Genomic DNA, 12538 nt, shown 5'->3' with positions numbered 1-12538 from the left:
AGTGGATCAGGAAACTTACTTTGATGAAGCAAAAGCGCACAAACTTCTCAAACTGTGATTTAGTCTCTGAGTTACAGAATGCTGACACAGGGATGGCTGATAGTTTCTGAAAAAAATAAATAGGATTAAATAATAGCCAAACCACTTACATTTATTTTTAAAACATTTTTATTATACTTTTTAATTTTTTTTTTTTTCCTCTGGTACCGGGAACCGAACTCACAACCTTGCGCTTGCCAGGCAAGCGCTTTTGCCGCTGAGCTAAATCCCCAGCCCCTATACTTTTTAATTTTAAAGAGAATAGTAAAAGAAAAAAAATAGCAGCATGCCAACATCACAAACATAAACAAAACAAAGCAAGCACACTAAAAGTGATACAGGGTTTCAAACAAAACGATAGGAATTAACAGTGGTTATTATATTACATATTGTTATCTTCAACTACTGTTGCTCAGATTACCGGATGTCAAGAATGGAAGATTGTTCAAACCATTAAAGAGAATAACAAAATAATTATTAGAGATAATACAGAGTTTCACTAGACAAAATGGTAGGAATTCACCAAGCGTTGTTCCACTGTACATCATTTACATTTAAAATGCTAATTTTGAGGCAACAGACACTACACTTTATTTTTTTCCATTTGGAGGCTTGAACTTAGAGCCTTTACACTGAGCTACATCCTCAGCACATTTTTTATTTTTTATTTTGAGACAGGCTCTTGCTAAGTCACTAAATTCTCTAGGCTGGGTTTAAACTCAAAATCCTCCTGCCTCAGCCTCCCAAGGTTCTGAGATTACAGGTGTGTACTGTAGTGCCTAGCTTGATATTTTTAAATATGTACAACCATTTATAAAATGAAAAATGTTTTTAAAAACCCCCCAAAAGTCACAGTGAAAAATCAGGTAATAAAGTTACAACCAATGTTTTTCAGAGCTTGTGAGCAAGTTTCCTTCATAAATCAACTATAAAATGCAACACAATAATGCAAAGGCCAACAAACATTACCTTGTTTTTCGTCATCCATTTCACAAATTTATAGTCATAAGGTTCATTGTTCTTCATGTCAGAGAGGTCAGCATCTAAAGCAACAATGAAAATTAGGTTGCTTTTGAATTATATTTGCGATGACATGTATTTCACTTAAGTCCACTGAGATTCAGAATGTTCTCCTGATTTAATCTGCTTTAGCTGAGAACTTTCTTGGCAGATATTTGCAACATGCTGGAGTCTCGCAGTGCACTGTGAGCGCAAAGGGAGGCATGCGCAGATGAAAGGCACTGAGACCCTATGGCGGTGCCCACATGCGCCTGGTCAAGCACGCACAGCAAGCTGTTGGCGCAGGCAGAGAGCAGCAAACGGGAAGGAAAGGGTGAGTGAGTGCTGCCTTTCCACCTAGAAACAGAACTCCGCAGTAACTGTTAAGGAAATAATAAGTAAATCTGTCTTTATCAGTAATAACCACATTACTTAGAGATTTTAATCTCCGTGGGGGTAGAGTGTTTAGTTTGCAATGTATCGCATCCCCAACTCTTAGGTCAGCAAGGAATCAAAAGCGTATTTGTTGAATGAATAAAATAACACTATTTATTATTTATAAACAAGGAATGTTCACATCTTTCCAATGTTATAGTTGTTTGTCTGCTGCTTCCATATACTAAGATATTTAACAATTTTTTCATTTGGGAAAAAAACTTCAGATGTGTATTTCCATTCCTATCATTTCTATCAGTCTTGCTTACAAGTCTGGGCAGGGTATTTTTCTGGCATTCACTGCAGCAATCTACATTTCACATTGTTTGAATTTTATTGGCTTGTACTCTTAGATCTTTTAGAATGCCCCTAAATACCCAATATTGATGGTTACTGTAATCAGTGAAGTTTGTAGTTTATTACTCAGAACAAACTGAGAGACATATTTTACTTTTTTAATTAATTAATACCAGTGGGTGTTTTTCAAATTAATCTTTGAAAAGGCTTGACACTGAAGATATATATATATATATATTTACAAGTATATAAATTATATTTATAAGTAGATATATAAATATATATTCATTATATCTTTTTACCTGATAATTTTCTTTCCAGTTTCCCCTATGCTTTAAGGAGAAGGTAAAATTTCCATATAATAACATGAATAATATTCTACCACTTTTTGAGTACTTCCTATTTGTTAAGCATGTGGCATGGTTGTCTCATTTAGTAGTCTCAACAATTCTGAGAGCAAGCTACAATTCTCTCTTTATAGATGAGGAAGTTAAACTACTATATCAAGATATATGCATGTATGTATGTTTAATTTAAGTTTGGCCCTAACAAGATGACAGCTTAATAATATTAGAATCTACTTGTAAATTATGTAAGAGCTCCACCTGACAAGTACACACTAGTAGGTAATTCAAGGTATAAAGATAGCCCAGGAATAAAGACATGATTACCTCTGGGTGCAGAAGTAAGCACAGAGGTCATTAACTGTACCTGATGCACCGTACTACTCATTTAAACATTTTTGTTAGTATGTCTTTGTGATAACTTAGAGAAATAGGAATTGACTGCCATAGTGCTGAGAAGAAAAGAAGGGAATAAATACATTACAAAGGCTTTGTAGTTAGAAGGAAGTTGGAATTTATTTCTTTTGAAATGACTAAGCTAGAGCCCCTCAAGGGGATGAAACAAAGGAAGCAAAGTCATTCTTTATTAAAAGTGAGAGTTGAAACCAAACGTATTAGCATATTTAAGCAGTCTATGAAAACCTGACTTGGCGTTGGTATTCTAGCTTCTCCACAATCCTGAGTGCATTCTCACCAGACAACAGTAATTATCTCCTTAGCCATCACCTTTCCTTCTAATCAAGTGTTCCTCCTTTTAGCTCTAGGGTGAAGCTCATAGGTGGCAAAGATGCTTAGCAGGCTAAATTCACTGTTTAGGCATGGATGTCTTAACTCGGAGTCAAGTTCTATGGCTGATTAGTTGGCTAACTTCAGTAAAATACTTGATTCTCTGCTTATTCTCATCAACCACTAGGGCACGGAACCTATCTTGTATGGTTTTCTTGAGAATGTGACATGTGCAAAGCTCTTAATATAATACCTACTATATCTCAAATTCTTGATAAATATTAATCATTGCACCACTGTTATTAATTTACAAAGAGAAATTATTACTGTGTTCACAAATGTTATGGTTTACTTTTACTCTCAAGCTACCATCAAGTGGAAGTTTTTATTTTTTATCTTCAAGAATGGATATAAACAACTGCTAGTATGTGAAAAAATTCAGACACAGCAAATTAAAAAAAAACAGATGAAACAATAAAATAAAAGTTTTTTCCCTTTGTAGCGTGATTTTACAGAGATTAACATTTTTCTCCATGGGAGAAAGAGAACATAAAGAAAGGACATCTTCCCCATCCAGTCTCCCATCATCAAAAAGGCTTTCTAAATCAGGCGTGGTGGCGCATATGTGTAATCTCAGCACTCGGGAGGCTGAGGCAGGAGGATCGCTGCAAGTCCAAGACCAGCCTGGACTACACAGTGAGCTCAAAACCAGCCTAAACTGCACATGACCACTCAGTCCCTTCCTTACAGCATATTCAGCCGCTGAACTCATGAGTGGTTAAATCCACTGATGCCTACTCAATCACCTTCCAAAAGCCCTGGGCACACGAGAGCTCAGGGACACATTCTAGATCTAAACCATAACACTGAGCTTTTTCTTCCTATCATCTCATAAAGTGAGCTGCACATTTAGATCAGGTATAGAGAAAGCTGGGTGTGGTGGCACATGACTGTAATCCCAGCACTTGGGAGGATGAGGCGGGAGGATCGCCTGAGGTTGAGGGCATCCTGGGCTACATAGTGAGACCCTGCCTCAAAACCAAAACAAACAAACAAAAGAGTAGGACTTGGGATTTTGCCAAATACAACTCTGTGGGAGTAAGACTGCAAGAACACGTAGCCTGTTCTCTCACAGCAGATTAAGAAATGTAAGAGAGAAGCTTACTTCAGTTTGAATCAAACCCCAGGTAATAAACTCTTATAATTTTAGTTGCTTCAGTGTCTTTTCAGGGACTAGTCACCCTTGTAGGGGGAGGGGTTGTAGGCAGAGAGAAAATAGGATAGGGGCCACATTTATTTTTCTAGCTAACCCTGATTAGGAGTTGAAACTTTACTGGAGAAATTCCCTTGGGAACAACATCAAGGACACAGGTAGAGAAAGAGAAAGCCCAGGTAAAGAGAGACACCAAACAGCCTTGGGATTTGCACCAAAAGACCAGAGAAAGGGCTCCCAGGTGGAGTACAGAGAGTGCCAAATGCGCAGTGTCAAGCCCAGACAGCAGTCCCTCCGCAGCTCCACTGGAATGCGGGGGAAGCAGAGGTGCAGAGGGCGCTGACTTTCTTTGGGGTAAGCTCTTATTCCGTACGCACTCACACTTATGCCCTAACACACCTACATGTGCATTCACTCTGGGGACACTATATGATCCGCTCTAGGCTATATTACAACAGACATCCACACATCCCTTTACTAACGCTAAGCTAACCATGAGTAAGACTCCTTCCTGCCAACCAGCTGCCTGCCCCAGAGATAAGGCCCTGACTAGGACAAATAAACAGACAGAAAGAAGTTATATAAATAGAACTCTGGAGGAAATGACGTAGGCAAGGGGGCCAGCCTAAACCAAAGGCAGCCCAGGGAACCAATCAGGTTATGGAAAATTCCAGGGAGGGGGAGGCTTTGTGACCCTGGATAAGACAGGCCAGGAACAACGGGTCCATGACAGGTCCTGAATTTCCAGAGCCCCCTACCCTGATTCTTATCAGGGTAGCTATCTAGCTTCTCCCTTATCCTCCTTTCCAACAAAGTCTCTTCCTTTCTAAACTTTGTATCTTTGATGCATTACTGGTGTTGAGTTTACGGTCAAGGTGAGCTGCTCACCTCAGCGGAATAGGTGTGTTCATCCCCTGGACGTGACACCCTGGACACAGTTTCTAGCTCTCTGCCTCCTTGGTTCTCCTTAGATGTGTTTCTTGTGTGGAGATCTCCTGGGGAACACCTCCCTGTCGGACAGCCAGATACACCTACTTGGTTTGCTCCAGTGACCCATGCGCCTCAGGGGCTGCAGAGACGTGCCACACTGACCGCCCCTCACACAAGCCCAGCCCCACAGAGCTTGCGCCTGGCCACCAGGTCTGGCTGTGGACACCTGTGTGCGTGATGCCCTGGAAGGCTCTGGCTGTCAGCTCCCTCGTTCTCTCTCTTGCTCTCCAGCCCCTGGCTGAGCATCCATTTCCCAGGAGTCTCCTTCCTTCCTGTGAGCCCTGCTTCCCTCTGGGATCCGCCAGTAACACTGCTCTCATCCTGTGGGCTTTGTTGTCCTGCCTCCGCTCACCTGAGTGATACAACTGAGCGCGACTTTCCTCTTGGGCAGAGACGAGAGCCATGAGGGGCTCTGTCAGTACAAATGAGTTTCTCACGACAGGGACATAGGGCACGCACAGCAGGGCTGGTCACCAGGTAGGGAAGTATTATGGGATGGCACACTGTAAACACCCACAGCCACCTCCCCCATAGCCTTGTTAGGCTCTAGAGAGAGACCTCAGGACCAAAGTACGTGCCAGTCATGACATCTTCCCGAAATCTGTGAAGATGATCGTAAAATAGCATAAGAAGTAGAAACAATTAATGTGAAATGCCTGTGTATCAGAGAAGTTAAAATGTATCTGCTGTTTTTTTTTTTTTTTTTTTTTTCTGTTTTGTTACAAAAGTGGATTATTTTGTACTCTTTCCAATTCTCTAAAGTTTGGTATAAATGAAACACTAGTTTTTCAAGTGACATATGTTTGATTTATAATAAATCAAATTTAAAAACTATATAGCTGTTACTTCTGTCAATAAACATGCTATAAAGTTTACTATTATCAATAGTGCAATATATATGTATATACATATAACATTATTATATTTCTAACTTCTAGATTGTTGGTGGCATGTTAGAGTTATGTCTATCAGCTTTATGTAAGGTAAGAGCATGGGTTTTTGGAGACAGAACTAGCTGTGTGACTCTGGGTAAGCTATTTAACACCTTGTAAGTCTTCTTGTCTGCAAAGGCGCTAACACAGCTTTTTTCAAAAGGGCATTTGAGTGCTTGGATATAGTAGAATTTCAATACATGTTATTTTTCTTATTTTATTTCATTATATTCTCAAAGGGCAACATTTCCTAATGGCTTCAACATTTCTAGAAATCTTGCAATAAAACACTATATCTTTTTTGTTAAGCAAAAAAGAAATTAAAATTTTACCAAATGAATGCAGGGCACATGTATTATTTTATGTACGAGTTTTTTAAAATATACACCAGAACAGGATGACTGCAATTCATCATTTAAGAGATACCTACACACCAACAATTTAACAACAGTCACATTTCAGGTAGAAATGATAATTGTAGAAAATGTTTATATTGTTGAAATCTGCCCTTTTATTTTTTTAGAGAAAAACGCTGCAATGGCTTTGTATATATTTGAAATAATAAAAACCTTTACAAACCTAATGAAGACACATCAGCAATGATGAAGTATCCTCCATCAGGAACTATGGGTTTCAGGCCAGCACTTTCTAGTAAACGTGCCATCCGATCTCTTTTTACCTCCAATTCTTTTGGCAAAGAATTAAAGTAACACTCTGGGCTGTCCATGCGCTGGATGTCAACCCAGAGAGCTTGGGCCACAGCTTCCTGTAAGTTAAGATTGATAGTGTGGAAAGGAAATATGGTAATATTAGTCATTACTTCATTTATTGGTATAATAAATAAAGATCATTTGAGTAGAATTTTTGGCAAAAAAGTCACTCAAGTGCCTATTAAACTCTGCAGAGTAATAGAGGAACCAGTTCCGTGTAAATGATCAAATCTAATGTAACAAGCTGAAAAAGAGTCATGAAAATGCAAATTCAAATGGGGGATTAGATAAAGATGGCTTACTTGGTCACAAGAGATACTAAGTTGGTTTTTACCGAGGTAAGCTGTGGAAAGACTTGTTATAGCTAAGTGTGGAAACCAACCAGGGATCTTGCGAAGTAGTTGATCTTCCCATTGCCTGGGTGGACAGAGTGCGAACAAAACCCTGGCTATGATCGTGCATATCCCAGGAAGGTGAGCTAAGAGAAACAGGATTAGAAACGAGTTTCTGCAGTGTGTAGGTGACTCCTCTACGGCCCTTCAGGCAAATCAGCAGAGGTGGGAGAGCAACCGGTCAAGGAAAAAGCCAGTGTTGTTGAGCGCAGTGGACCTAAGGCTTACATCCCCCAGATCCGTACGTTGAAATCCTGGCTTCCATGGTAATGGTGGTAGGAGGTGCAGCCTTTGGGAGGCAACTAGGTCAGCAGAATAGATCCCCCAGGAACAGTATTAGCACCTTTAAAAAAGAGAGGCTCATGCCAGCAATTCTAGCACTTGGGAGGCTGAGATAGGAGAATGTAAGTTTGAGGCCAGCCTGGGTTACATAGTGAATTCAAGGCCAGCCTGAACTACATGGTGAAACTTTGTCTCAAAAAAAAAAAAAATCAGAATAATGATCTTCCAAGCTGTCCATATCTTGAAACTCAAAATCTGTAAACACATTAGCTTGCATGATAAAAGAAACTTTGCTTATGTGATTTAAATTAAAGAGCTTGATTTTATTATCCAGGGAACCCAATATAATCACAAAGGTCTATAGAAGGGAAAAAGGGAGATAGTTGGTTTAAGAGTCACCAAAAGGAGCTGTGCTTAGGAAGAAGAGGTTGGAATGATGTGACTATAAGCCAAGGGGTGTTGTCAAACTTTAACAGCTAGAAAAGGCAAGGAGCCTCAGGAAACAGTGCAGGAAGGCCTTCCAGACCCCTTCTGGACTTCTGACATGCAGCTCTAAAAGGTTAGTTTGTGTTGCTTTAAGGTACTAGATTTGTGGGAATCTGTTACAGCAGCAGTAGGAAACTAATACAGTCATAGCATTTCAATACTTGGATAGGTCATGGTTTATTTAATCACTTGTCTATAGATGGACAACTGGCCGTACTCAATAGTCTACAATAAATAGCTACATACATAAGTAACTTATTATGTGTGTACACATCAAAACAAAACAAAATTCTAGATACCATTGAATACGTGTCTGCTCCTAAATTCCCAGCTGTTTTAGAAGGTCTTTCTTAAGAAAGACTTGAAGGGATGACCTAAATTCAAATACACGATATAAAAGCGACATCTTTACAACAAACCATGCTCCCATCCCAAGTCACTAGGTCACCTACCTGTAAAGGAGTTGCACAAGTATAGACAGTGTTTTGCTGAACAGTCTGTAAATGTTTTATCAAATGATTAGGACCAAAGGTCCAGCCGAGCTGGGAAAAGAAGAGATAAAAACACCTTTCAAAAAATAATCTAATAGAATATCAATGTCAGATCTAAGGGAATAGTTAATATAATTGTTTTTTTTTGTTTATTTGTTTGTTTTTTTTCCGGTACTGGGAATCGAACTCACGACCTTGCACTTGCCAGGCAGGCTCTGTGCCGCTGAGCTAAATCCCCAGCCCCTGTAATTGTTAAATGTAGGCAATTCCAAAAAGTTCTCACTATGAAAGCAGTGCAATTCTAGTGCTAGAAGCATTTCAATGCTATTCTCTTTTGTGGAAAAGCGGAGTCACTAACTCTGCCTTTATCACTAAGCTGTCTCTAGTTTGTTTGTTTTTTACAGATTTTTTTTTTTTGACACATGTACCATGTAGTCCAGGCTGGCCCTAAACTCACTTAGGTAGGCCAAGCTGGCCTCAAACTTGCAGCGATCCTCTTGCCTCAGCCTCCCAAATGCTGGGATTATGGGTGTGGGCCATTATACCTGGCTAACTTTTCTTGCTTTTAAAGAAATAATTAAATCTCAAAAGAGAGGAAATAACATGAAAGGTGTGTAAGTTAATAATTAAAAGATAAAGATCTATATAACATAAATATGTATGCATCTATCATTTATCATCTATCTATCCATCTGTCCATCTTTTGTGACAATTTCCTTATATAGTCCAGGCTGGCCTTGGACGCATAATCCTTTGGCCTTTGAACTCATAATCCTTTGGCCTGAGCCTCCCAAGTGCTGAGTCTGTTTGCATGTACAATACAAAACACTCTGTAAAACCAAAAAAACTCCCTATTTTTAAGCAACCTTTTTCTTCTTTCTGGGCAAGGGGAGTGCTGGAGATTGAACCCGGGGCCGCTCACATGCTGAGTGCACCCCCACCCCTGAGCTGCAGCCCTCCGCCACTGCCACCGCTGAGCCCCAGTCCTCTCACCTTCCAGCCAGTCACACTGAAGGTCTTCCCAGCGCTTCCTATCGTGACTGTTCGCTCCCACATACCTGGGAAAGTGGCTGGAAAGGGAGGGAAAGGTTGAATAATTGCTCTCCAATCAACCTATACTTAGCATAATCTAAAAACATAGCAAAGATACATGAATTCAATGCCAGTAAATATATTAATTAGAGTTAGTACGAATATTTCAGTAGTTCCCAAGGCCTTCATTCAGACTCAGCATTATACCCAGCCTGTAAATGTTTTTTTTTTTTTTTTTTTTTAATTTTGAGACAGGATCTCACTAAGTTGCCCATGCTGGGCTTGAAATTGCAGTCATCCTGTCTCAGCTTCCCTGAATGCTGGGATAACAGCTATATGCCACCACACCTGGCTGAAACAAGTTTTTAAAAACAATGTAACTTTAAACCCACATGTAGCTGAAAATGCTGCAATGTTTTAGAACACTGCAGTGCTTTATTAAAATAATATGCTCACAGATTTAATAATTCTAAGTGAAAAAATTGTCTCCAAGAGTAGGAGTGGCAGCGCTACCAACAGGCAGCATTCCAGGCCAGCTCCAGTGACAGGAGTCACTCGCTGCGGCTTCCAGTGTCTAGTGCTGCAGTGACAGTCCTCAGACACAATGGTCCTGTGGCACGGTTTTGAGTGACTGGGAAGCACCCACCCCTTTAGTTGTCCTCTTTGTGATCTGTTTCTCCAAGCTTTTGTCTTTTTGTTTTTTTTTTCTGGTACCGGGAATCAAACTTGCGCTTGCCAGGCAGGTGCTGTGCCGCTGAGCTAAATCCCCAGCCTCCCAGGCTTTTGTCTAAGATTAATGGTTTTTAATATGTCAGCAGGATCAACAACACTTTGGAACATGTAAGAAAAGGAAGTAGTTGTGGCTCATCCCGGACCTACTGGATCAGAAGCTCTGGTGGCAGGCCTACTAATTTACATATGCGTGTGTGTGTTGCTTACAGTTGTACGGAGATGTAAGTCCCAAATCATGTAAGTCACCCATAGAGAGTGTACAATGCAGTGGATTTCAGTGTATCTATGGATTTAAAAGGAGCTCTGTGTCTTTCCGCTCCATCTCCTAATGTCCCCCAGAAGCTATAGCTGAAGGAAGCTGTAACAGACACATTCTCCAAGTGAGACGAGATAGCCTTCCTGTGCTCAGGAGCGTGCACGCACTTCTACACGGAGCCTGGGCTTTCTAACTGGCCGAGTCACCACAAATCACAGCCTTAGAGTCAGGCTGAGGAAGTGGAGAGTCCCCTGTTGAGCCTCAACTGGGGCACATGTGTAGGGTCAGAGTGTTTGCTCCTTTTTCAGGTGCCATGAGTATTGCTTTTGAGGTTACAAATCTACTTTAGGGATCTGATGAATTTGCAAATGTGGAATTTATAAGTCAGGAGAATCAACTGTACAAAGGTTGTCAAGGCAATTAATATCTTTAAAAGTCCTTCGTTTTATGCATTCAGTCATCCACCAAATACTTTTTAGCAACTACCAGGGGCCAGGGAGTAAGCTAGATCTAGGAGAAATAGAGATATATAAGAAATAGCTTTTGTCTTCAAAGAACTTAACTCTAGCACAGGGCTGAGACACACAGAACTGTAACCCAGAGTGACGAGCGCTGAGTAGCTGTAGGCACGGGGATTGGAAGGACGGAAAAGCGAGTGGCAGACAGCTTCCTGCGGCCTGAAGCTGGGCTGAGATGTGGGAGACTTTTCAGCAGCAGACAGGCAGACAAGGGGAGGAAAGCTGTCTACTGCTCAGGCAACAGAGGTGACAAAGGTCTGGAGGTGTGAAACTCAATGTTTGTGAATTTTGATGGATGCTGGTATAAAGAGTAGTTGACGGGTCTGTGAATCAGCTGAGAATGCTACTATAACACGGAGGGCTGGATTCTTCAAGTAATTTAGCTGTTAGTTTCTTAACATGCAACCTCACAAGTTTTTCCACTTGGGTTCTGAAGTGCTGTGGGGACTTTTATATTGCTTTAAAAGTGCTGGCACACAAAGGGAAAAGAAATAGTTCTGGGGGCCTGAGATCTGATTTTCCAAAGTAATCTGCTCATAAGCAAGCATCTTCTTACTGAAATGTAAGGCAGCTAGAAAATTTTTTTTAAATGATGCATAAGTAATTTCAATCTATTGTGAAATATCTGCTAAAATATCTGTTTTCACAGTAGGAAAATTATATAAATCACAAAAGTTATACATATAACCTTTGTGGAACATAACAAAATCCAAAAAGATAAATAAAACAAATATTTAGAAGGTCTGTTTGAAAAAGAAATATTCTAATATTTGATATAATTATATCCCTTGAGGTTTTTTTTCTTTCCAAAGTATTCTGGAGGAAACATGACACACACCCCACTCTTATTATGCCAGAGGAAAGTCTAACCTACGTACAATGCAGACTGCCATTCCCTTTAATGTAATAATGTGCAAGTATATCTCAAATCAGGAAGGCCTATGAATAAGAACAATATCTAGAAAAATTCTTTGAAATAAGAGTTATCTAGAGAAATTAATAAAATTCTTACATACTTTCACTATACATTATATGTAAAAGAAACCAAAACTACTCACTTTAATAGCAAACAGATTTCGTTCACAAATATTAAATCTAGTCATAGTATTAAGAAGAGTTAACTATATATATATATTGAAACAGGGTCTCCCTATGCAGTTCAGGCAGGCTTTGAGCTCACTTTGTAGCCCAGGCTGGTCTCGAAATTGCAACAACCCTCCTGCCTCAGCCTCCCGATTGTTGGGATTACAGGTGTGTGCCACCACACCCGGCAACTATTTTATTAATAATTATTTTAGCAATTTAGAAGTGGATTTCTTCCCCACCCCCAAAGGGAGTAACCTGTTCAGCTGAATAGCTTATAATGAATTTTTGATTAATTTTGCAAATATTAATGTATTCATATAAGTTAGGGCAGGGGGATAAGTTTTCTTTTGTTGACTGAAATGTCATTTTACTGACTGGGAAATATCATTTGCATTAAGAATCTGAACCAAAAAGAGCAAATCCTACCATTTTATAGAAAAAGAACTGTCGGTAATGTTAAAATATCTAGAAGCTCATGTCCCCTCCACCTCAGAAGATTTGTGGACATGAAAGTTCGTGTGGATATGCAGGAAAAGAGATGAATGCACAGAGCATGGCCTATGAATGTGGTAATAAAA

General features: G+C 39.9%; 1 protein-coding gene across 6 annotated transcripts in view; it reads right to left on the bottom strand.

Annotated features, from left to right (window-relative positions):
* Ccbl2 (cysteine conjugate-beta lyase 2) overlaps positions 1-12538 on the bottom strand; it is a 47598-nt gene that overhangs the window by 7363 nt on the left and 27697 nt on the right. For all 6 annotated transcript variants that reach the window (XM_005385110.2, XM_005385107.1, XM_005385108.1 and 3 more), the window contains 5 exons: positions 9330-9406; positions 8298-8387; positions 6555-6741; positions 1009-1082; positions 20-106 (listed from right to left, as the gene is read on the bottom strand). In XM_005385110.2, coding sequence (XP_005385167.1) covers positions 20-106; positions 1009-1082; positions 6555-6741; positions 8298-8387; positions 9330-9406 — 515 coding nt within the window. The remainder of the gene's footprint in view (positions 1-19; positions 107-1008; positions 1083-6554; positions 6742-8297; positions 8388-9329; positions 9407-12538) is intronic.

This window comes from Chinchilla lanigera, unplaced genomic scaffold (genome assembly GCF_000276665.1).
Source record: "Chinchilla lanigera isolate Chin_1 unplaced genomic scaffold, ChiLan1.0 scaffold00022, whole genome shotgun sequence".
Lineage (NCBI taxonomy): Eukaryota > Metazoa > Chordata > Mammalia > Rodentia > Chinchillidae > Chinchilla > Chinchilla lanigera.
The sequence above is the reverse complement of the archived record's forward strand: the minus strand, read 5'-3'. Positions and strand labels throughout refer to the sequence as shown.